Source organism: Mustela nigripes, chromosome 8, assembly GCF_022355385.1.
Source record: "Mustela nigripes isolate SB6536 chromosome 8, MUSNIG.SB6536, whole genome shotgun sequence".
NCBI lineage: Eukaryota > Metazoa > Chordata > Mammalia > Carnivora > Mustelidae > Mustela > Mustela nigripes.
In genome coordinates, this window is record NC_081564.1 from 44,217,188 (window position 1) to 44,242,920 (window position 25,733).

The following is a 25,733-nucleotide window of genomic DNA, read 5'->3' on the forward strand; positions in this document are numbered from 1 at the left end:
CCTGTTGCTCGAGTCACTCTATAAAACGAATCTCAAGATCTTTATCAGCGGAAATGATTTTCCCCTAATCTCCTGGGAGTACGCTTTTAATATTTGTATGTTTGCTTAATGGTAATTTCAATGCCACGTCTTTTTTTTTTTTTTTCCCCTCCCCACTTAAGAAAGTGAAAACTTTCCAGACTTCTTTGGGAGACTCAAGGATGTTTCTCTCACGTGGCTGGAAGCCTGTGTGCGCCTGGGACCGTCCCCTGGACACTCCCCCTGAGAATCCTTAGGCCAGCAGCAGGCCAGTTTTTTCAAAAGCTGTTTGGAGATTCAGGGTCTCTTTTATTTACCAGATGCCTCCCTTTTGGCAGTTTTATTAGTTCTTTCAAAATATTAGTCCTTCAAAGGCTAGCAAGGTGCCATCCGTCCGGAAGTCATACTGGTTAGATTTTGTCGGTCGTACTTTGGGTAGTGTTAATTTGGTGCTAATGGTTTCGGGGGGTTTTGAGGGGCTGGTTATTTTGGTTTGTTTGGTGATTTAAGAGGTGGTTATTGTGTGCACCTAAGGTGTGTTAGTCCTGGCCTTAGGGACCTGTGAATCATTTAGGAGAGCCAGACAAGAATATCCCCAGATGGTCCAGGGCTGTAATGACAGAGTACACACAGGACAGAGCACACACAGCAAGGAGGGGCTCGCAGAGAGGGGCAAGAGGGAGCAGGGAAAGGGCCGTTCCAGTCCAGAGGCCCTGCAACCCAAGGTATGTTCTGGGGGAATCTCAACAGGCAGCTTTGCCTCCTTGGAGGGAAGGGTGTGTCTAGGGGCGTGGACGGATACCCGGGCATGCAAGGGCTTGTGCCTTCTGTCCATTCCCATGCTTGGAAGCGGCAGGCAATTTCTCGTAAACACCGTAGAGCTGAGCAGGCAGCTCTCTGGGTGACAGCTGTGGCTGTGTAGACAGGACAGACGGTGGCAGCTCCCTCTGCCCCTCTGCCCTTTCACACCTGAGGCCCCTCAGGGTCACCCAGGGCAACCCCTCAAGTATCTGATGGGACTGATACCAGTTTGCCTTCTAAGACTAAAAAAACAAACAAACAAACAAAAAACCGAGGTTGAAACTCAAACAAGTATTTGCCCACTAATGTTCACTGAAGCATTATTCACAAAAGCAATCCACATATCCATCAACGGACGAATCTCTTAACCAAAATGCAGTATATATACTACTCCTCGGCCTTAAAAAGGAAGGAAATTCTGACACACGCATAACGTGGATGAACTTTGAGGACATGGCGCTAAGTGAAACAGACCAGACACAGAAGACCGAATGTTGAACGATTCCAGTTACTCGAAGTACCTCAAGTAATCAAAATCACGGAGAGGGAAAATAGGATGGCGGTATCCCGTGGGGAGGAGAACTAGGAAGTTAGTGTTTGATAAGAGCATAGTGTGGGATGAAAAATTTCTAGAGATGGATGGTGCTTATGGAGGTGCGACAATTTGAACATACTTCATGACACTAAACTGTGCACTTAAAAATGGTTGAAGTGGCAGTTTTATGTTATGCATATTTTATCACAGTAAGAAAAATGATCATGGCAGAAAAAAAGCCAAGCATAGAGGCCCCTGGGTGACACAGTCCATTGGGTGGCCAGTTCTCAGTTTCGGCCCAGGTTGTGATCTCAGGGTTACTGGATCGGACTCTGCGCTCAGCTTAAAACAGCGTCTACTTGAGACTCTCTCTCCCTCTGCCCTTCCCCCCACTCACTCACACACTCTCTCTCAAATAAAAAAAATCTTTTTCAAAAAGAAAGAAAGCAAGTGAGCGAGGCATAGAGCAAAGCTGAGCTCTAGGGCAGAGCTGACTGTTGAGCCACAGGAGGAGTCCTTGGGCCCTCCACTTACCCCCACCCAGAGGAGCCCCCCCCCCAATACTGCCTCCCATGAGGAGGACAAGGACAAGGCCCTTCGTGGGGCAGAAGATCAGCCGGAGGTTTGCACCTGCCCATTTGTGCTGGAAGGGTCCCCCACAGGTCCCCATGAATCAGGGTCTCCACAGGGCACTAGTCAACCTAAAGACCAATGGTTAAATACATCAAGCCTATCCTGTCAGACCTTTTATAGAGAAGCTGCCTAGTCTGTCAGGAAACACACAATTATTCTGTTACTGGAGCCTTAGGGTTCCAAAGTAAAGCTTGCAGTGTGGCCCAATCCAAGGTTCCAAAGTTAATTTTTTCTAATGCAAAACATTTAATTTAAAAATGTTGACACTACAGTATATAAAAATAGATCTTACAAATGCACTTTTTTCTTTTTTTTTTTTTTTTTTACTTTTTTCTTCTTTTTTTTAAAGAAAACTGTAAGCTATACTTTGGTTAAGACTTACTATCTTTGGGCACCTGGGTGGCTCAGTCATTAAGCATCTGCCTTCTGCTCAGGTCATGATGCCAGGGTCATGGGATCAAGCCCCACATCAGGCTCCCTGCTCGAGAGGAAGCCTGCTTCTCCCTCTCCCACTTCCCCTACTTATGTTCCCTCTCTCCCTGTGTCTCTCCAAAAAAAAAAAAAAAAAAAAAAAAAGACTTGTTATCTTGACCCTTAAAAGCCCACATTCTAGCACAGTGATGTATGGCCAGACTTAACAGCCCCAATGGTTAAACCCTTGGATCAGGTCATAACCAGTTTTATTGCAAAAGGACCCTGTACACATGCATCAGTTCTAGTACGTGAATAGCTGCCCAGCACGTCCTTCATGTACACAAACATGTATCATGAGACCCATTCCTTTTGCATTTTAGCAGCTTGGCTCCCAAGCACCACTGCTCACATCCCCGAGGCCTGTGAAGACTCACTTTTCACAGTCATCCTGAGGGAAAGGTGGAGAGACTTAAGTGCAAATGCAATGCATGATAAACAATTTCTTAACAAAAAAAAGTTGCGAATGAAGCCAAAGTATTTGACGGAATTTACTGCAAAGCACCATAAAAACTGCTTTCACTTAAGCCCTCTCCCCCGTGTCTGGTGAGCCAACTGAATGTCTCAGCGTGGATGGCTCCCAGGTTAGGATCTTCAAAGAAGCCCACCGGCCGTGTTTCCCTGGTCTCCAGATGTGAGCCGGTGGCGGCACCCTAAAATCTCAGATGGGTTTTGAAATCCTGGGCAGTCTCCCTCACCAGCCTCTGGAAAGGCAGCTTCTGGATAAAAAGCTCAGGCTCATTGGATTTCTGATAACCACAGGCCTCCAGAAGTACAGTGGGCCTGGGCCTGTGGCCATGGGGTGTTTTCACCCTGGCGGTAGAAAGGGTGCTTCTCCTGTGGGCTTTGCAAGGCCCCTTCCCAGCCGTGGATTTGTGGGTGGTCTGTTTGGCTTGGGCCTTTTCTTTTCTTTCTCTTCTCTTCCTTTTTTAAAAGATTTTATTTATGAGAGAGAGGCAGGCTGGGGGAGAGCAGAGGGAGAGGGACAAAAGTAGACTCTGTGCTGAGTGTGGAGCCTGACCTGGGGTTGGATCCCATGGCCCTGAGATCATGACCTGAGCTGAAACCAAGAGTTGGATGCTCAACTGACTGAGCCACCCAGGCACCCCGGGGCCATTTTCTTTTTCCCCCGATGCCGAAGTCTAAGACTGCTTCTCTGACCACGGCAGTGTTCCTGCTGCTCCCGGGGAGAGCCACGGTCACTAAGCAAAGACCTCCAACAAGCAGCCAAGCTGCTCTGTGCTCCAAAGTTAATTTTTAAATTTTCTATTTATTTATTTTTAAAGATTTTATTTTGCAGCAGGGGCAGAGGGAGAAGCAGAAGCCCCGCTAAGCAAGGAGCCCGATGGAAGATCCAAGGGCCCTGGGATCATGACCTGAGCTGAAGGCAGAAGCTTAACTGACTGAGCCACCCAGGTGTCCCAAGTTAATTCTTTAAAAACCCATCATTCCTCCCTATTTGGGTGAAACTTCATTTTTTTGGCAAAATAGCTCATTGGAAAATGAACTTAAAGGTTGTTGTAAGCTGGGGCGCCTGGGTGGCTCAGTGGGTTAAAGCCTCTGCCTTTGGCTCAGGTCATGATCTCAGGGTCCTGGGATCGAGCCCCACATCAGGCTCTCTCTCAGCAGGGAGCCTGCTTCCTCCTCTCTCTCTGCCTGCCTCTCTGCCTACTTGTGATCTCTGTCTGTCAAATAAAATAAAAATCTTTAAAAAAAAAAAAAAAAAAGGTTGTTGGAAGCTAAAAGAGCTTCCTTTCAAAGGTAGCAGAAACAGAAAGAGCTTCACTTCTTTTGAAACAAGGTCCTGAGTAACTCAGCAGAATTTGCAAGAACTGTGGGACAGATGTGTTGCTCACATAGGCAGTGAGAGGGGTTGAAGTGGTGTGTGACCGACAGAGGCTCTCCAGAGACTCCTTTGAAATCCGGTTGGTTTTCCCCTAATTGAAGCTAGCCGCCTGTGGGGTCACAGGTGGCCTCAGAGGAAGTGCCTCCTTCCTGAGGTTGGCAGTGGCTCTGAGTGCATCAGCTAGCCCTGCGGGAGGGAGGGATCACTGAGCCGCCCTCGGTCCTTCCCAGCACCCCTCTGGAAGACAGCCCCATTCCTTCTTCTATAAGAGTCGCTTGTGAGCTGTAGTTCAGAAAAGGCAAGACGCAAGAATGAATGTTCCTTTTCAAAGTGCCGCCTCAGACTGTGTTGTATAAACTTTGCCCCATTCCTTACCTGCCACTTCTGGCTCTGTAGGCTGGGGCAAATTACGCACCATGTTGGGACCTCAGTTTCTTCATCTGTAAAATGGAAGCCAGTGGGACCTAAACTTTTTTCAGGGGTGATGTGAGAAATAAACACAGAAATGTTCTATAAAGCCTTTAGCCAGAGGGGTTCCTGGGAGGCTCAGTTGGTTAAGTCTGCCTTCGGCTCAGGTCAAGGGTCCTGGAATCGAGACCCGCATCAGGCTTCTTGCTCGGTGGGGAGTCTGCTTCTCCCTCTGCCTCTGCTGCTCCCCCTGCTCATGCTTTCTCTCAAATAAATAAATAAAGTCTTTTTTTTTTTTTTTTTTTTTAAAGAGCCTCTAGCAGAGTTCTTAGTATGGAGTGTTCACAAAATGAAATATAAATGTGTAACCGGGGCCTGCCAGCTTCTTGATCTGGTGTGATGTTCCTCCTGAGAGCCTCAGTGCTCTTGGAAGGGGTGCCTGAGCACACATAGGGTGACTGTCCCCTTTCTCTCTGGGCCTCTGGAGGGTTGGGTGGTAGGGAAGCTTCTGAACTCTATGCTCAGTGTTTCTGGCTTCCAAGACCACACACTCAAGGCTTCCCGGGCAGCGTGTTGATAGGCCTTGGGTCCCTTTATGCCTGCGTGCTTTTTATTAGTTTAGAAGCAGAAGCCAAAGCCAGACTGCTGGGTTTTTTACGAACCTGGGAAAATGGGTTCTTGATGATTATGAGGCATTAAATCTTGGAGTCAGTTTACTAGTCACAGACCAGCCTCAGAGCGAGCCTTGCCTGTCTTGATGCTTGACAAGCTTCAGTTTCAAAGGACACGTGTCAGAATCCAGGAACAGAATGTCTCAGACTGAGCAGGGAGCCAGGACAAATTGGAGGGGTATTTCAAGTTGGAAAGGTTAAAACCTCCTTTGTTCACATGTGTTGGCTGCAAAGAAGACAAAGGTTTGCTCTTCCCTGGAGGGATGAGCAGATGGTGTCATACGTGGTTGGAGGCTCATGGGCTTGGCTAGCACAGTGACCTGTGCAGCTGGGCAGTGCATGGTCCCCTTCCCTGGATTAGTGATCTCCTGGGTCCCTCCCAGAGTTGACACCCAGGAAGCTTTCCCTGGTTTGCTCCTCCTTGGCCCCACCTGGCACCCTCCCTCCTCCTAGTTCCCACCTGGAACCCACCTGTTGGTGCACTTTCCATTTCTATAATTCTCTCTCCAAATGGGTCTCTCCACCGGGTTGTTCTTGGAGGCGGGCACCATGCTCTTTTCATCCTCAGTTCCCCGGCACCTTGTTGTGGGTGCGCAATGCATGATGGGTGAATGGTTGAAAATGCACACAGAGTTTAGAGTTCTGGCGAGCTTTGTCCCACGTGGTGAGGGAACGGTTCCTGCGCACTGAACGCTCCCCTGGTATATATCCTCTGCTTGTCAGCCTCTCATCCCTTTATTTATGCTTCTGTTTCTTGGTGAAGCTTTGCAATGTCTTTCTGTCTTGTTACTATTTAACTTTTTGAAAGATCACAGTATTATTATTTTTCCTTGCCATGTTTAGGAATCTCAGTTTTCAGAGAGGGCCTTCACTTCTAGTTTGGTGGTGCTTTGACTGTCCTCCCTCAGTGTCTCCCCCCAGATTGCCACCATCCCCTGGAACCCCAGCTCCCTGGGCCTGGCCCCTCAGACACCCACTCACCACAGGTGCCTTCGCTGGAGTTCTGGTTCCCCATGATTGCGACTGTGTCGGACTTGTGTCCTTGCCAAAGAGGCATAGCTCAGAGCTCACCTGTGTCCCAAGCTCGGGCCTATGAGAATCTGACTAGTTCTGATGTTTGTGGTTTTTTGTTTTTATTTTTGTTTTGTTTTTAAGATTTTATTTATTTATTTGAGAAAGAGAGAACATGCACACAGGTGTGAGCACTGCAGGGGCAGAGGGAGAGAGAGAACCTGAAGCAGACCCCACACCTGGCATGGAGCCTGATGTGGGGCTTGATCTCACAACGCTGAGATCATGATCTGAGCTGAAATCAGGAGTCAGACCCTTCACTAACACCGCCACCCAGGTGCCCCAAAAGTTTTGAAGTTTTAGAGTTATGTCTGCCCTGTCTCCATACAAGGTCATGAGTCACCCCAAACGGGGGCCGAGTCTTAGCATTTCTTCGCTCTTTGTATCCCTGACACCCAGGACTGTGAGTACTTGTGTATGTATGGTGGTGACAGTAATAATGACAGCAATGCCATCTTGCTTAGAGTCACATGATAGTGACAGTTGAATCTGGAACTCTCTCTATTAACCCTGCCACCCTGTTAGCACCATCCTCTGCTTGGTAACAGTGGTTTCTAATCTTCCCTTGGGATTTCCTAGACTCTCTTTTTTACAAAAGAGGGGGAAGTGAGCATATGCCATACATACATAACCACCTTTACATCTGGTTTTAAATGTGCACAGGACTCCTGGGAAGTCAGGCATCCCAGTTTAAGGCTCCTGGGCTAAAGAGTGACACCAGTGAGCCTCCTTAGGGAAGGGGTGCCTGGGTGGCCTTGTCGGTGAAGCTCCTGGCTTTGGCTCAGGTCATGGTCCCAGGGTCCTGGGATTGAGCTCCTGTGTTGGGGCTCCCCACTCAGCAGGGAGTCTGCTTCTCCCTCTCCCTCTGCCTCCTCCCCCTGCTCGTGCTTCCTCTTTCTCTCTCATATATAAGTAAAATCTTTAAAAAAAAAAAAAATCCTTGGGGAAATAAAATGGCGGTTGATTGCTTTTATTTTAGCCCATTTCTGAAGGCATTGGTTGAAAACCTTGTATTTTCCCCCCTCCCCCACCTTCCAGGTTGTTCAGAATATGTTATTTTCTACAATAACCATGGTATCCTACAGAAGCCCTGGCATAAAGGGACCATTCAGACCTCTGGGATAGGCTTTTGCAAAGAATCCAATAAACAGTTGAATCCACATTACATCTAAGTGAATATTCATGTGGTTTTAGGCACAGTTCTTCTGCCGCAAATTCACTTTGGAAACCTTTCCTGAACAGCCTGGTAATTAGAACTGTGGTTGCTAATTATGCATACGGCAAAGCAGATGCACTAATAATATATTTTCAAAGGGCTCCGCAAGAGCTGTTAAAAAATTAAACTACCTCCCCAGACGCTGACAGGAGCACAGAAGCACCTCAGAGCGGGTATTGTCTTCCGTCTTGCCTCTTGGATGCCTGAAGGTGCTCTCGGGTTCTCTCTTAGAAAACAGAATCAGCTTTTAATAAAAAGGGAGCGCTTTGTTCACGTAGCTTCCGCTAGAGCTTAGGGAGATGAGAAGTCCCAACAAACCAGCACTCTGGTGAGTTCATCCAGGAGGTTGCCTGTTGGCCCCACAGGGAGAAAGATGGCGGCCGTGTGGGCACTCAGCAGGCGGGGGGCGATGCAGCTCTGGGGGCCCTGCGAAAGCGAGGAGCTGGCCGTGCCTCTCCAGGGTTTGCCCAGGTCCACCTTCTCTGCTTCCTGCACTGCCTGCTCTGCTGAGGGCTGGACACAGACCTGAAAGGACCGGTCCAAGTCACCTGAGGAAGGAAAGGAAACCCATCTGCGGTGAGGTAGTCTGCGCCTGGGCCTTGCTTTCCTCCCGTCTGGCTGCGGCCTGGGCAGGCCGGGGAGGCTCGCAGTTCCCATAGCTCTGGGCGAGGGAAATTGAACCAGAGCCATAGTCTTCAAAACTGTGTTATCTAGAGCTCTGAGGATCTTGGCAAGAACTTTCGCAATTCCACAAACAGTTGATCTATTTTTCACTATGTGTTTTCCTCAATATGCATTTTTCTCTCTCTATATATATATAGCATAGATATTTTAACATATATATATCTCGTATGTAAGTATTTTAACAGCTTGATTGAGATACAGTTCACACACCATCCATTTCAAGGGTACTATTCAGTGGGTTTAGTGTATTCACGGAGTTGTACAACCGTCGTCACTATGTAATTTTCGAACATTTTCATCAGCCTGAGAAGCAACCCTCCGGCCGTTGGCAGCCATTCCGCATCCCCGCACTTCTCACGCCCAGCGCTGGACAACCACCAACGTGCGGCGTGTCTCCAGGGATTGGCCTGTTCTGGGCGGTTCGTACAATTGGAATCCCACAATACATGCTCTTTTGTGACTGGCTTCTTTCACCTCACTCATATTTTCAAGGTTCCTCCGTTTTGGAGCTTGTGTCCATAGTTCGTTCTTTTTACGGCTGAATCCCGTTGTCTCTTACGCACCCATTCATGAGTTGCTGGACGTGTGGGTGGTTCTCCCATCTTGGCTGTTGGGAACTGTGCTGTTTTGAACCTTCTTGTGCAAATTATTACGTACGTGTGCCTTTATTTCTCTTGGGTTATAGCTAGGAATGGAATTGCCAGTCATGTGGTGTAGTTCTGTATTTAACATTTTGAGGTATAATGTACATGTGTATATGTATGTGTACATGTGTATAATATATACATGTGTATACATATACACATATACATCTGTATATATAATACATGTAATCTATATTCATATATTACATTGTGTGTTTATAATATATGTTCACATGTACACATGTACATATGTATGTATACATGTAGCATATATCATACATATTTATGCGTATATAGTTGTATAGAAATGTTTTAAAAACTGCAGTAAAACATGAACCTGACGGTGTTCTCTAGCAAACCCTATCACACGGGTGACCATGTGTGCCTTAATTATGCATTAATTAATTTGTGCTACCAGAATAAGTGGATTTTGTGCAACTAAGCTTCACCTGCCACATCTCTTTAATTGAATTGGGTCCTGAGATGTTTAAAAATGGTTGCCATAGGCAGCTCCTTATCTGTGTCAGTTGAGATTATCTCTGTCCTGCACAACCAAGACCAAAAGAAACAAATTAGGTGCTGACATTGATCTTAGACTAGAAATGTCATCCATAATTCCTGGTTTCATGTTTGTACATCAAAATAGCTTCTCTGCTCTAATAGTGGTTGAGTCATAAGTGTATTTTATACATCCAACTTATAAAAGTTTTAATTAATCTGTATTACATCTTGGGATTTGACGTAAAGTTAATTTGAAAAAAAAAAAAAACATCCTGCTGCTCAGAAGTTTGAATATCAGCGATCTGATGATCCCTGAGGTCCCAGCTTTTGTTTTGGACCTCACTTTCAATATGGCTTTGGCTTCTATGGGCTTGTCTGAGGGTCTCCCGGGAGCAGTTAAGATCTATCTTTGGCCTCTCCAAGCCCCTTGCCCCGCGTGGGCCAGTGGTAGCTACAGACGGTTGTCTGTGCTCTACTTCAGGATTTATGGAGCACTTACTGAGACAAAGGTAATGTAGTTATTAAAGGAGTTCAAAGAAGGAAAGACCGTTACCTGGTCAAGGTACTTGCAGTCTGGTTGGAGACACAGGGTATAAAATAAGAATAAAATCAATCATTCTACAAGTATCTAGATATGAATAGTTCCTAATACGGTAAAGATATGAAACGTAGGAATTGAGAAATAGTCAGGGACAGCGTCGCAGAGCAGGTGGCTCTACATGGTGCCTTGGGAGGAGACAGTAGAATTTGGATGGATGAGGAGCAAGTGAAGCAGATTGTGAGTTTTCTTTTGAAATAAGATTTGGTCACCCTTGGGGGCATTCCTTATCCCATAAACCCCTTATGAGGCCAGTGATTCTGAAGTCTCCAGTCCCCATTCAACTTCGGTAAAGTGAATTAACATCTTGGGGTGGGAGAAATAAGGCATTTTTAAAAAGCCTTCCAGAAAGGAATGAAGTCACCCGGGCCCATTGTCAGGATAGAGGATGGTGTGGCTTGGAGCCGGCTGGGTAAGGAAGCATCAATCTTTGTTTCCATAAACTGTTATGGAGCGTGGGCTGAGGTTAATCTGGAAAACTAGAAAATAAAGATTGATGGAACCCCGTCAATCCTGAATTTGCTATAAATAATTGCATGCTGTTTCTGAGCTGTCAAAATCCATTTCTTCTGAAGGCCCTTTAGAACAGGGAAAGGTCAGGCTGGGAACCAAGGGAGAAGCTCAGGGGAGGGATTATGCTGGAAGGGCAGCTTCCTAAAGGTCCCTTTAAATACTGATATGGACGGAACCAGCCTGCCTGACTCCCTGCTGGTTGGAGTTGAATTAGCTCAGTTGGCCTTTCACCTTCCCAGGACTGGGGAGCCCAGGAGAGAGGTGCCCCTCCCGCCAGAGTCGGGCTTTCTCCCAGAGCAGGTGCACCTCAGCCTTTGTGCAGCAAAGTCCATACAGCTGGGCGTAGAGAGCCCTGGTTTGGCTTCCAATAGAAGACTGTGTACGTGGCTTAGAAAGTGTTGAGCCTGCAGAGGCATTCCTGCAAAGCGCCCGTGAGGCCTCCTAATGATGGGGAAAGGAAGTGCGGTCCCCCATGTTCAGCCCAGTGTCAGGGTGTGATATTTAAGACAAGGGCCCATCCTGAGGGCTGAGAAGAAGGTCCTGGATGCAACATGCTTCCTGAAAAGGCTTGAGCTGAGTGGAGGCCGCGCATCTTTCTGATATAACTCGGTGCCCGTGGGCCTCCACCAGCCGACTGCATCCGCACCCTCGTTCCCTGATGGGAACCCTGCAGGGGTTTGCACACCTCTTTTGTTGTTCCACTGTCAGAAGGACACACTGCATGAAGGTGGGCTCACACTTAACGTGGCACCAACCCCAGCCCCACGCACCCATTCCAGCCTCTTCTGGAACCGACCCTGGGCGTCTGATTGGGGGGCGTGTTTCCCAGCTCTTTTTAGGTTCTTCCCTGATTTTGCTTCCAGGATTGTGCCTGGTACATACCTGGTGTTCCATCCTGTTGTGCTCTGGTGAGGCAGGTTATGAGAAATCTGCCCCGAGTTTACCTTTCGAACCACCCACGCTAGTCTGGTTGCTCCTTCTCCTTGCCTCTTCCCAATTAAATTTTGGTTCTCCTTTGAGCTCACTCATGCCCTCTTCTGCCTCCCACACATGCCATACCTGATCTCTCTTGGCCTTAGACTCTGGGCCCCGGTGTTGCATTTCCAGTCGCCGACCCCCACCAGGCCCAGGGAATCCATTCTTCTGCAGAGAACCCCTGGATCTGATTGCTTAGAGTCTGATGCCCAATCAGGACATCCATGAGTTGGCCCCACACTTCCTGCGTTGGTTATGTTAGATCAATAGGGCTCTTTTGTCTCCAGGGTGAAGCCAACCCTTTTACTTTTGGGTGGTTTTCCATTGTTCATCTCTCTTTCCCATCCATGTCCTGGTTAGGTCCCCACTCTTTTACCCCCGCCCCCTGGTTGGTATCTGGCACATCGTGTGGCAAGAACAACATCATTCATCTCTCAGCCACACAAAACCCCAAACCTTTCTGGACCCTGATTAATTGATTGATTGATTGATTTTTTTTTTTTTTTCCCCAAACCATTATGCCCACTTTTGCTTTTTGCCTTTCTGCACATTTGGTCAACTCGGTTCCCTCAGCTGTAGGGCAAGGCCCTTCCCTCTAGGACAAGGCAAAGCAGGGTGTAGGATGCAGTCCTGTCACGCAGTCTGTGGTCCTGGCTGGCCCCTTTATTTCCTGATGCCGTGATGGTGTCCCAGGAGACTGGGCAAGGGCCTTTGTGGTGGCTCAGGGTGCTGTGTGACACTGCTGTCTTCTCACCTCCCCATCTAGTCCCTTTGTCAGAGGAGTTGGACCTGTTCCCACAGTGAATCTTTGTGGCTTTTACCCCGGGGAGTGACATGACAGAAAGAGTGTTTTGCAAAGTGCTAGCAGGTGCTGGTGGGCAGGGTGGACGTGGGCATCTGAGGACCGAGTGCCTGGCCGCTTACTAAATCCTGCCAACAAGTCTGTCTCTGAATAGCCCTAAATACCAAGATAACCTCACACCTTGGTTTTCCAGGATTTGGCGAGTCTGATGAGGACTTTGAAATGAAAGCAAACTCAGGCAAGCCAAATGCCTTTGTCTTCTCTGTAAACATTTAAAGTTGCTTTCTTGACCTATGTATAAAAATGTAGAAACAGATCTTATTTGAAGAAGCTGATTGGCAATGCTTGGTGCACTGATTTTAAAATTTGATTTCTGCCTGATTCATCAGCTAGAAATTTTAAAACATAGCCACTTTCAAAATCCGTTTCCATTCCTCCTTTTTTTTTTAAATTTTGTAAAAGATTTTGATTATTTATTGGAGTGGGGGGGAGCACGAGCAGGGGGAGGGACAAAGGGAGAAGAGAGAACCTCAAGCAGACTCTGCACTGAGTGTAGAGCCCGATGGGGGACTTGATCTCACAATGCTGAGATCATGACCAGAGCTGAGATCAAGAGTCAGATGCTTCACTGACAGACACCCAGGTGACCCTCTCCTTTTCTTAAAGATAATCCTCTATTTTCCTTCTTTTGCAAGGAAGATTTCCATGACCCACTGGGGATTTGAATTGTTTCCGTCCATATTCCAGGTGTGGAGCTGGCTTTAGATGCATGAGCTGCCCTGGAAGGTTTTCCTTGCACAGGCAAGCCAGCCATGTGTCCTTTGCTCAGAGGCAGGGCAAGGGCTGACTGGTGTGGTAGGGTGTTGGCTGATGGCCCCAGCCTGGGGGCCTGGCCCAGTCAGAATGGCCCTGCAGTGATGGATTCCATGACTTTCCGCCGGGCTTACACAGTCGGACAGGCGGACATTCCCAGGTGGGCAGTAAGGGCCAGCTTCAGGTCCATCACCACCTTTGCTACTGGACAAAGCTTGAGATCCATGGAAAGCAGAATTAAGCCTGGGTCTGAATCACATATCTTCAGGCTGAAGCTCAGGCCAATTTTGCTTTTAGACTGTGTATGTTGCTTCTATTAAGAGGTGACAGCTGACTTTTCTTTCTTCATCTGTGAACACATATGTATTGGTACAAAACAATTTGCTTCTTCACTGAGCCTGGTCTCATTTGACTTCTGCTAAAGGAGCATCTGGAATCTTGGCTTCAACTTTTGCCAAATCACGAACAAAGTCATCATAACTTACTTGTTGAATCTGTCGAGTAAGCTTGTGATGTTGTGATGTCAACAGCTCAGAGCCGTGTTGAAGAAATGAAAGGAGGAACAGCGTGGATTAGAGGTGCACTTGGCTTTCAGAAAGCCTGGTATTTGAAAACCAGCATTTTCACAAAAGGTGTATCAATGACAGTGTCAATTCTTGGACATGTGGAGGTTCTTCTCTTTAGGGTTCCTTAAGCAGTAGGCCCCCTTGTAAATAAGTTTACCAATTACAGACTTCTGCTCTGCTTTCTAGGAACACCTCTTGTGCATGAGCTGAACACTATTTATGGAACAAGAGACTAGTTCTGTGAAGTGGAGATGCAAGAGACAGGGGGAGGATCTCAGAACATTTTACCGAGATTGTCTGTCTGCTAAAGAGGCCAGACCTGCCAGGTTCTAGGCTACTGGCCTCCCTGTCTTGTCTTGCTAGGTCCTATTTGGGCTCCTTGGGAGCTTTGAATACAGTCAGAAAGGGAGACTTAAGAGAGGAAGCTCCCTATGTCTCTTGGTTAAGGTGGGGCTTCTTCAATGTCCAGCCCTAACTCTTGGCCTACAGCTCTGTAGCACCAGCTTTATCTGGGGGAGGGGGTCTGCACCCTGATCATCCTCAGAGGTCTCTGAGACCCCAAAAGGGTCTTGGACTGCTCCCCCACACCTACAGGTCATTTCTGTTTCTACTCCATACACATTTTCTGCTTTGGATTTTTTCTGGTGAGATGTATTCCTTTCATAGTCACAAAGCAGTTCAAATTCCACTTGGAAAAATGAATGTGTAATAAGCTCTAACAGAAGACCCCCCCCCCCACCTTTAAAGAGATTTTATTTGAGAGAGAATGAGAGACAGCATGAGCCCAAGTCTGGGGGAAGGGCAGAGGCAAAGGGAGAAGCAGGTTGCCCGCTGAGCAGGGAGCCCACCTCGAGGTTAGCTCCCAGGACCCTGAGATCACAATCTGAGCCGAAGGCAGACGCTTAATGACCAAGTCACCCAGGCACCCTCCTTAGAGGAAACCCATTTTAAGCAGCATGCCTTATACCCAAGACTACTCAGCTGTCCCTTCCTGCCCTTCCGCTAGTTGAGTGTCTTTTGCCTCCCTCGACTTCCTGTTGTAATGCGACACTGGGAAGCTTTCTGAGGATGATGTTGGGGCTTCTGTTGACCAAACTGGGAACTCTAAACTGAGTAGAGCGAGCCCACTGATCATTGTGTATAGAAAAGCACTGAGGGAAAGATCAGATGCTTTCTGGGAAAAGTCCACGAAACCCACCTGCCTGATGATGGAGTTCATTGTTTTATTCAGTCAGCATTAATTGAGTCCCTACTGTTTGCTGAAACATGTTCTATCCCTAGGCCAGACAAGTAAGGAATGAATGGCACCTTGCTTGAGTCAGCCCACTGTCTAGTGTGGTTCAGGTTGTCTGGGGCTTAGAGATGGTCAGTGGGTGAAAGACATAGGTAAAAAGCAAATAAATTACAAGTGTGTGCATGTCTTATGACTAAATTAGTTATAGGTTATTTTGTGGTGGTTGTGGGTTTTTTTTGGGGGGGGTCATAATAACTGTCTGAGCAGATTGAAGCCATGACCTCAGCTCACCCATCACCTGTGTGACTGAGGTATCCATGAGGCCCTTGCTTCCTTCACACCTGTGAAGGCCTAACTGTGCCCTCCAGTGGCCCGTCTCATAGCCAGGAAGGGCAGCGCTGGAGCCACGGAGGAAATTGCCTTTTTGTGAGGATAGGGTTGGTTGGCCCAGATGGCCCACGCCCCTTCTTGCTCTCAAATCTTATGTTTTGCCCCCTAGAGATTTTTAACAGGGCCCCAGGAGTCCCAATGGGCAGCCAAGGGAGAGAGCAATGATCCAAACTTAACTTCTTGTTTGACACTGAGGCTAAGGCCAGGGGCCATTTTCCTCATCACTTGCTGGTCCTGTCAGAGTCCCACGCTGTTCCCTGCGGTGCCCACTGTCTGCTCTTTGCTTTTGAGCCAACCTGCTGCTTCACATCCCCCCCACCCCCTTAAGGGGATTGCCCTTGACCAGGTGACCCAGCTGGCCCCCAGGATGACCTTGCCTGGGCTTCCTGATCAGCAGGGACAGCAGTGAGCTCAGAGTTCAGCTCTGGTGAGGCTCTTCTGGCACTTAGCCCCCTGCCCCCATCAGCTCTCTCTCTCAGAGGCACTTGGCTTACAATGCTAAGAAGAGACAGCCCCTTTCTAGAAGGCCTGATGAAGATGTCCCGGGTACAGTTCCCACCTTGCCCTTCACTCTCCTCAGGTCCCCAGAATTGCTGCCGACTGGGTTGACAACAGCGGTGGCCAGGAGGCCTTTTGGGGTGGCCGGGTAGCTCCTCTACCGCCGTCAGTTCATATGGATAACTACTCATGGTTACTACGCTGACACTTCTGCCTAAAAGACACTTTCCAAATACTGGCCCTGGGTCCTGCCTTGTCTCTCCCCCTGTTAACCCCAGTCATGTGTTTTTCCATGTGATTTTTTTCCCCCTCTCTTCTCCCAGTGACCTTTCCTTAAGTTTTCAGTGTCAGTGGATTCAGTAAGCAGCCCCGAGTGTCAGAAGCACACGGTGAGTCACTCTGCAGTGAACCATCAGCCCTAATAATAAGTGAATTAATTTGGTCCAGGTGGAGGTGTATCCAGAGAAGCAGTCTCCTCACGATTAGTTAGCACTTCCATGTCTAGACAGAGTCAGCATTTGGAAGATAATGTTCTCAAATAAGTCTGGGGGCTTTAGGGAAACTGTGTGCACAGTTGAATATGAGCCACATTGGCCTCAAAAGTATTCAGGGACTGTGTGGAAAGGCCCAGATTGTAACCCTCAGATGGGGCAGGGAAACCTGCCAATTCCATGGGAGGACCGGTCACTGCGTCTTCCCATTTGTTGATGTCGGAACGTAATGCTTTGGCTCTTAATATCTGCTTGCTTACCAAGAAGGGTATGCATTGTCAGTCATTTAAACGTGCCGTAGAGGGGTGCCTGGGTGGCTCAGTGGGTTAAAGCCTCTGCCTTCGGCTCAGGTCATGATCTCAGGGTCCTGGGATCGAGTCCCGCATCAGGCTCTCTGCTCAGCAGGGAGCTTGCTTCCTCCTCTCTCTCTGCCTGCCTCTCTGTCTGCTTGTCATCTCTCTCTGTCAAATAAATAAATAAAACTTAAAAAAAAAAATAAACGTGCCGTAGACCTCTGCTTGTTACCTGTGCCCAGGGATGAGGACTTTGTGTCATAATGGACTTAGCTTATGAGGCCGACTGAAGGGTGGAAAGAGCCTGGTGAAGGTCAGCCCCCTGCCCTGAGCCTTCTCTTCCATTTTGGGCTTTCTGAGGATAGAAAGCAAGGGGAGAGTTTATTACATGCCTTGGAAGGATCTAACAGGTGGCAGGAGGCAGAGAGGAGCACCCCTGGGTTAACACCACAGGGCATGCCCTTGTGGCCGTGAACACGGGCTTATTTTATGTGGGAAGGGCGGGCATCTTATCTTTGTTTTCAGGGTGCCTTTTGACTATAATGTTGTTTGCAAGCTCTGTATGTCCATCTCAGAGAATATATGCAGTTGGCCCTAGACAACGTGGGGGTTAGGAACACTGACTGCCCCCTACCCCTATGTGTAGTGGAAAATCTGCATGTAGTTTTTTTTTTTTTTTACTCCCCCACAACTATTAGTAGCCTACTATTGACCAGAAGGAAGCCTTACCAATGACAAATAGTTGATGAACACATATTTTGCACATTATAGGTATTATATACTGTATTCTTACAATAAAGGAATCTGAAGAAAAGAAAATGTTAAAACCATAAGGAATGTTAAAATATACTTGCAGTCCTGTTCTGTAGTTATCAAAAATGTTCACATATAAATGGACCTGCACAGCCAGTCCCATGGTGTTCGAAGGTCAAATGGATATTGCTTGGGTTCCCTTCATGAAGAAGAGAAGCACAGTCACCAAATTTAAAGGAACCAGTGGGTATTTGGGATTTGGTTTTTATTCCCTTTAAGGGTACCAGACCTTAAATTCTCGTGTGTGTGTGTGAATCTATACCTGTTCAACTCATGAAGAGACCATCAGATGTACTGGCTTTACTGGCTTTTTTTTTTTTTCTTTTAAAGATGTATTTATTTATGTGACGGAGAGAGTGAGAGAGACAGAAAGAGATAGCACAAGCAGGCAGAGCAGCAGGCAGAAGGAGAAGCAGACTCCCGGCTGGGACTCGATCCCAGGACCCTGGGATCATGACCTGAGCTGAAAGCAGACATTCAACTGACAGAGCCACCCAAGTGTCCCAGGTGTACTGGCTTTTAGAAAACAAATCGGGGGTACCTAGCTGGCTCAGTTGGTAGAACACGTGACTCTTGATCACAGGGTTGTGAGTTCAAGCCCCACCTTGGGCATACAGACTACTTTTTTCCTTTTTTAAGATTTAATTAATTAGTTAATTAATAGCATAATAAAGAACACAGATGAGTAGGGGGATGAGTAGAGGGAGAGGCAGAAGCAGACTCTGAGCTGAACACTCAGCCGGATGTAAGGCTTGATCCCATAACCCCCAGATCATGACCTGAGCCAAAATCAAGGGTTGGACACCCAACCACTGAGCCACCCAGCTGCCCCATAAGATTTTATTGTTAAGTAATCTCTATACCGAGCATGGGACTTGAACTCACAATCCCGAGATCAAGAGTTGAGTGCTCTACTGACTGAGCCAGCCAGGCGCCCCTCAAATTTGGTTCTTTTCCAAATAAGCACCTTATTTTCCTGGTGTAGGAAGATGTGGATACAGCTTTTTGATAGGGAAATTGTCAGGTTATGTGCTTTTGTGAATGGACTTCTTTGTCCAGGGTGAACACCCTGGCCTGAATGTTGGATGAGAGCCTGTGGGGTCCCAGACTACATGCCAGGGCCTTCTATGTTCACCATGGGATTCACCTGTTCTTTCATCTGGCAAAAGGAATTAGATTAAGGAGGTTTTGGCTGGTGGTTTGCAATTCTTTAGCAGCCCCAGAGTCCATGTTTTACCTAATCATGCCCAGGTGTCTAATCTTATGGTCCCAGGGAAACTTTCCCAAAGGAGTAATGTCTTCCACGTTGCTAGTTGCTTTTGAAATCATGGCCATCCAGAGACCATAACTTTTTTATTGCATCCTAATGATTTTGAGATTTTATTTAATATGGTTTTAAAATGTAATATTTATCAGTTAACTTGGTTCAGACCATGGGGTACTTGAATACTTAACAGTATAATCTAATGTTTTATAAAAACTGCACAGTTTCCAAGTTAAATAAGAGGGACCTTGTCTTTTTTGATAAAACTGCAGCGTAAAAACATCAGTCACTTCCCTGATCAACATCAAGTGGCCCTATTAACCAGGGGGAATGTTCAAAATTCAGCAGGGTGAGATGGGCCTGGCATTTAGGGTGCAGGCTGGGAACATGACAGCCTCTTAAAAGACAGCTTTTGTCTAGTCTTTTTTTTTTTTTTTTAATGAACTTTAGTTTTTAGAACAGTTTTAGATTACAGAAATGCCGATCCATTTTACAATCCGGTTTTAACTTGTAGATTTTCTTCCCTCTTTCCTGCAGACGTCGCCTCATCTCCCAGAGATCATCCTTGGAGACCCTGGAAGATATTGAGGAGAATGCCCCTCTGCGGAGGTAAGTTTTTACTGTTGCATTTATGTGTATGTAAGTGGCCTGAAGTACAATATGACAGCTAAAGTTTGATTTTTTTTTTTTTAAGCCTTTGATCAGCAGAATTAATCTTTTTAAATGGTGGCCTGATCCCCAGACTCATAGTTTGGAAACACCAAGTCTGAGGACCACTAGAGCAGTATTAAATGTCAATTATGTATTGGGAAAGCCCAGTTTGCGTGGTGGATTGCGTGCTGTTTCCTTTGCAAGGGGAAAGCTGCTGCTTGAAGACGAGCTCATCATTGTCCCAGCTTTCTTAGGCGCAGTGACATAGTGATCACGATCCTGGATTTCATTAGCAGGTGCCCACCACATGACTCCATCACCAGTTGCTGGGGGAACTCAATGGGGATAGCTGTGAGGGCTTCCTTGGGCTGAAAGTGATTTCTCCACTGGGATTGGAAAGGTGCTTGCTTGCAAGGTGTTTGGGAGATAGCAGTTGCTGAACTGTGCTGTGCCTTCGGCAGCTTTCCTTGCTCTCATCCTGCACCTCCCCGCCCACCCCCATCTATGTCTTGGTCTCCCCTGGCCCTTTTTGAGTGGAGGAGACTGTATTGACACAGCATAGCTCCTTCGATCGTCGTGGCGGTTCAGCGCAGTTGGTCGCGGGGTGCTCCTCCGGCAGAAGGAACTGAGCCAGGATGGGGCACAGATGTTTAACAGGGCATGCGCCGTGGCTTCACAGGGCAGGCGCCACGGCTTCGCAGGGCATGCGCCACGGCTTCACAGGGCATGCGCCTGGATTGCGCCGGGGGCGGCCCATGGAAGAACTTATGCTCCTATTGGCTAGCCCAGCTTCCGGTATCCACGTCCGCATACCTTTTGCTTTGGTTCCTGGCCCAGTTTCCGGAGTGTGGGCTCCTTTTTTGAGCTTGAAAGAGCGCGGCTGTGGACCGAGGCTTCTCACCCTAAAGCCCGCTCCTTCCCAGCCTGGGGCTTTGCTCCCGGGTTAGTCCTGTCCACGGACTACCTGGCTAGAAGCTGGAACATCGGTGGCGGATTTGATCAAAAGTATTGGGTGATAGCGGAGTCTAGCTGCGGATGTTGCAAAGACAAAAGTTAGAGCCAGCCGGTCCGATTTCCACTTTCAAAGTCTTTCTGAAAATGTACGTAATCTCTGGGACCCGTTTAGGGTGAATGGCGTGTGACTGTGTGATTAATGTGCCTTGGGTGTGAGTGTTCTTCTATCCCTCGCTATTAAATGTTGGGAGAAGGCGGTTTCCTTAGGTAGTCCTGTAAAAAGCTGCACAAAAAGTCCACTTAGGGAGCTGGCTCTGGTCCAGAGTAATCCTAGAAAGTGGAGGAAAAATATTCTCAGGTGGCTGTGAGCGGCTTTGGTATTGGAGCAGGTTAAGGTCACTCTTGGCCACAAATGGGGAGATCAGTGAATAGGACTAAAAAGCGCTTGGTGTGTCCAGAGGCTGTGAGAAGCCTCAGTTGAAACAGTGTAGTAGCTGTGAGTCAGCGAAAACCGGGTAAAAATATGTTACTCTGTCCTCAGGGATTCAGGTGGTTAAAGGGGGGCGGGGAGAAGGGCGAGGAGCAGTACGGTGCTGTGTGCTTGGTCACGTGCCGCATGTTCACCTCTGTACCTTCCTTCCAGAGTCCACCCAGGCTGAACTTCTGCCCTCTACCCTTCGTTGTCGGATACTACAAATGACCACAGTAAAAAGGGCTTATCTGCCTTAGCTATAACTTATCCAACACTTACTTATAGAATACTTAATTTCCAACAAATCTTGTGTAAATACAAAATTTAAAAAACAAGTCTGAAACCAGGGGGAACTTGGGCGGTTTGGGAAGGCTTTATTTTCCATAATAGACTTTTTTTTTTTCCAAAGTTCTAATATTTACTTAGAAAGGATGAGCACTAGATGCTGTACAGTATTGTTGAATGACTGTATTGTACACGTGAAACTAATGTAATGCTGTGTGGAATTACAATAGGAATAAAAATAACAACTAACTTAAAAATGTGCTTATTTCTCGGAAATAAAATTAGCATGGTATAGCAGAAGGGATATTCATTTGGGCGTCTGGGGTCCTGAATTCTTGGTTTGATTTTTCTACTAACTGGTTACAGGGCCTTGGACATTTTATTTAGCTTCTCTGGGGCCTCAGTTTTCCCATCTGTAAAATGGGAGGGCAAATTGACTGTTCTCTGAGGTCCTTTCTGGCTGGCAGTTTTGTGAAATGAATGTACCAGTAAGGATACTGAAGTGTTCTGGGAACCGTGGGGGCGGAAGGCTATTAGCCCAGCTTGCTTTCAAACTCAGCACATTGAACAAATGGCTGCAAGGCATCTATTAAAAACCTTTTGCATAATTAAGTGTAGGCTGTAATCAGTGCTAACAAGAAAGAGCTAATCTTTCATTAAATTAGTTTTTAATTTAATTCTATCCTAATTTAATTTTGCATCATTTAAGATGTATGTTTTTAAATGGATACTGAAATTAATTCGTTCTTTGCTTAACCTGCCACAAACTGAGGGCTCGGTCTTCCAGTTTCCTTGGCAATTGTTGCTAATGCCACAGTTCTCTTTTAAAACATTTTAGATTCCCTGGTGGGTTAGTTGAATGCTTTTAAAAAAAATGCAAGACAACACACAACTTGCTGAAGGAGGGGCTAGATTAGTAGCATATGCCCTTATAATTGGGGGCTGATACATTCTTTTTGAAAGTCTCACTTTTCTCTTGCATATCACAGTTTGCTAGTAAGTTAGTGTCCTGCACCTGCCTAGAACTCCAAGAGTTAAGTATTCCTAATGAGAGGCTTTGGACTTTGCACCTGCCTGGTGGTGACCTGGTACCCTTATTAAGGCCCAGGACATTGCTATGAGGTGTCCAGAAAAACCTCAGTTTGGTGGTGGCAGATGTGCCAGCCATCTCCACCTGCCCCTGTTTTCCAGCCTGTCTGGGTTGATGGGTACTGGCTACTGTACCGTTTAGTGATTACTGGTGCCTCCTCCTTTCCCTGTGAGTGCCAACAACCACCTGTGGCCCTGTTGCCAACTTCCAGTTCTAGCAGGAGGCAGAGGAATATTGTGCTTAAACCTGAAGGGTACCAGCTTCCAGCTGCTGGGGGGCAGGAATACCTATCCTTTACCCTCAGAGCCCTTGGCCCACTGTCCTCAGTCTGGCTGGCTCAGGAAGCTCTGCTATTTGGGAGGAAGCAGGGTAAGGGTGTGAGGACACTGTTGGACACTTGGCTCTCTCCAGAAACCAGTGGAAGCATAGCCTTATGCTTTCGGAGATTGTCTTCTCTCCAGTAGCTACATGTCTCTAGAACCTTCTGCAGTGTGTAGTCTGTATGAGAGAGACATTTGGGGCCTGCAGACTCAAATGGTCATTTTGGAGGTAGAACTGAGGCAGTTCAGGGTCCTCGGTCTGCTTCCAGGGAGCTGCCCCAAGAAGGCAGACTGAGGCACCGTGCTGTTGAACCTCAGTTAAGACTAACTCTGAGTTTGGAAACTTGGAGTGGGAAGGGGGATTGATGGGTGCTGTCTATTCAGACCCCGAGTGGAGGCCACAGGAAACATCAACTAAATAAAGGTCTTTGAAAGAATCTAAAACCAGGAATTCAGGACCAGTGGTGATAGCTACAATTTTAAGAATAAAAGAAACAAATAGTAACAATATGCATGCTTTCTAGTTAATGGTATGTTAATAATCACAACACTGAGATTTGTATACAAATATTTACTTGTTTGTACAGATGTATTGGAATGTGTCACCTGACAGTTGGTGAATCTCTTGTATATAACGTTGCGTTATTCCTCACAACAGGGCCAGGAGGGATCTGAAATATATTACAAGTGATAGGGTGTCAGAGTTGGTGAGTTTGGGGCTGGAAGCAGCGAGGACCGTGGTTTCTGCTGAAGTATCTTAGACGCCCACATGGGTGGTGTGCATGGACCATGGACCCTGCCCTGATGTGGTGGACATGACTTACAGGGGGGCTTTCCCTTCTCTAGACCCAAGGACTGGGGAACCCCCTTTTTCCCCGATGAAACCTACCAAGTGTCTGATACCATGTCTTTGCTTTAGCCTGCACTCATTCACTTCAATATGTTGTTTTTTCCAAGTTAAGTGGGGGAAAAAATCATTCTCTGCATTCTCAGGGTATGGCTTCTAGGAAGACTGGGTCTTTACTAGAGGGTGAATGAGGGGGCTTGGGGAAACATACACCTGACGTCTAGGCCAGGGACAGCACCCAGTTTCCCTTGGAGTTGCTGTGCAGGTCTGTGACCATCCCTGTTGCCCACACCTGTACCCCAGCATGCCCCCGTGGCCCACCAGCCCTCAGCTGTACCTCCTTGTTGGGTCATCTTGTCAGTCTTACCTGAAGCCTCAGAGTTCAGAACTGACCAACCATCGGTGGTGGCCCCAGCCCAGAGCTCAGCATAGCTTTGGGAAGCCAGGCACTACTGCTCTAAAACTCACTCTTTGAAGCCTAAGGTCCCAGGTACCCACGACCCGTGGCAGGAGCCAGCCCTTGGGGCCAATGGTCAGACAGGTTTAAGTAGACCAAAAAAAAAAAAAAAAAAAAAATGGGTAGCAGAAACCCAGAGACGTCACAGCTCCTTTTCTGAAGACAGGACCAAATTTCAGACTTATTTGTTGATTTTTTTTTTTCTTGCCCTTTTTCTTGCTGTTACAGTTGTATAACTTTAGAGTTTGCCAGGTAACTTTGAAAAATACACAAACAAGATCTTTGTAGCCTGTCGTGTGTTGTTAGTCCTGTAGTGCAAGCAGTGTCATATATTCCAGGAAAAAAGTAACTTTGAATCCAAGTCATTTTGTTCAACAAATATTCATTTAAAAATGAATATTGAGGAAAAAAAGAAAGAAAACAGCCGCCCTTTCAAAGTAAAGCCATGACTTCCAGGCGTACAAGTTAAGCAAGTTAAGCTGGAACAGCCGTCCAGGTGGTTCAGGCCAGAGTCCTGCTATGGAAGAAAAATGATTTGGCATTGCTCTTAAACTAAATTTTCCAGTGTTTTTCTTCCCCCTGTAAATTCTTTAAATTTACAGTTTTCTGTTCCCATTACCAGTGTTGATACAGGAGGATTCTTTTTAAGATGACAAGAAAGAATAATGGCTTTGGAATCCGTGGGGGTTATGTTATTGTAACTGAGGACAATAGTTTTCATTAGCTGGCTTTTCAGAGACCCATATAAATGATTATCAGGATTATCAAGGAAGTTGTCTTTCGTTGGTGTGTGGCTTTTTTTTTTTTTTTTAAAGCTTCTAGCCGTATTGTCCTCATTATCCTGGGGGTGATTCAAACCATTTGTCTGGTCTTCCTTCCTGTCTTTGTGTGGAGATGTCTCAGCTGTCCTAGAAGCAACTGACCCGTGTTTTTGAAATGACTTTATTTTTCAGATGTCGAACTCTCTCAGGTTCGCCCAGACCAAAGAACTTTAAGAAGATTCATTTTATCAAGAACATGCGGCAGCACGATACCAGGAATGGCAGGTACCACGCTAGCGAGAGCTGCCCTGTCAGCCTCCCTGCAGTAGGAGGTGTTCCAGTGACGATGGGTGGGGGGACTGTTGGCCTGGCCAGAGAATCCCACACTGTTCTCACAAACAGGACCTCATAGAACCATCCCAAATGGACTGTTTTCCACCCCACTCCCACTAGAAACATCTAGAGAAGACTGTAGAAAATAATGCTCCCTGATAGTGACTAAAGGCTCAGTGAGATTCTCTGATGGACTATCTATCTAATTGCACTCAAATACATTTTTATAGAAAACCTAACAGAAAAAGTTACTTTTTGTTTTTTGTTTTTTTCTTTTTCTGCTTTGTTCGGTTTTCTTTTTTTTCACTAGGGCTGTATGCTCTGGTCAGTAAATATCCCGCCAGGTCTGTGCCTGAACTTAGTTTTGGTGCTGGCTCTGAGGGCTCTGTAGGAGAGCAGAATGACAAATTTGCCAGCAGGTTCTTTTTGGGTGCCGATTTTTATTCCTGGGCTACTGAGATCTGGAACACATGTCTCTCCAGTTCTTCCATTGTTCTTTTGGAAAGTGCTATTAAATGAAAGTGACTGTGATGGAAATTTCTATAACCCTGATATTAAAACTCCTGGCAACAAATAGGTCGGATTCTTGTTGCGGATAAGTCTACTCACAGCAGCCTGATGGCAGCAAGGAAACAGAGCTATAAGACCTCAGGGTCCCTGATGCTCTGTACCCTTTAGGCTCTTCCCCCATTAACCTATGACCTTTAGGCTCCTCCCCGTTGACCTGTGACCTGCCGAGTGTTCCCTGTGAATAGGAAGGTTAGAGACACCACCCTAGAGCAGAGGTCCTGCCTAAGGACCATTTTGTTTTAGT

At 46.9% G+C, this 25,733-nt stretch overlaps 1 protein-coding gene across 4 annotated transcripts in view; it reads left to right on the forward strand.

Annotated features, from left to right (window-relative positions):
* Positions 1 to 25,733, forward strand: part of CABLES1 (Cdk5 and Abl enzyme substrate 1) — a 124,482-nt gene that overhangs the window by 40,644 nt on the left and 58,105 nt on the right. For 3 of the 4 annotated variants that reach the window (XM_059409349.1, XM_059409346.1, XM_059409347.1), the window contains exons 2-3: positions 19,287 to 19,358; positions 24,779 to 24,871. In XM_059409349.1, coding sequence (XP_059265332.1) covers positions 24,843 to 24,871 — 29 coding nt within the window. In that variant the 5' untranslated portion in view covers positions 19,287 to 19,358; positions 24,779 to 24,842. Of the gene's footprint in view, positions 1 to 19,286; positions 19,359 to 20,220; positions 20,501 to 24,778; positions 24,872 to 25,733 lie in introns of those variants that run through there. The other variant, XM_059409348.1, reaches the window with a different exon arrangement.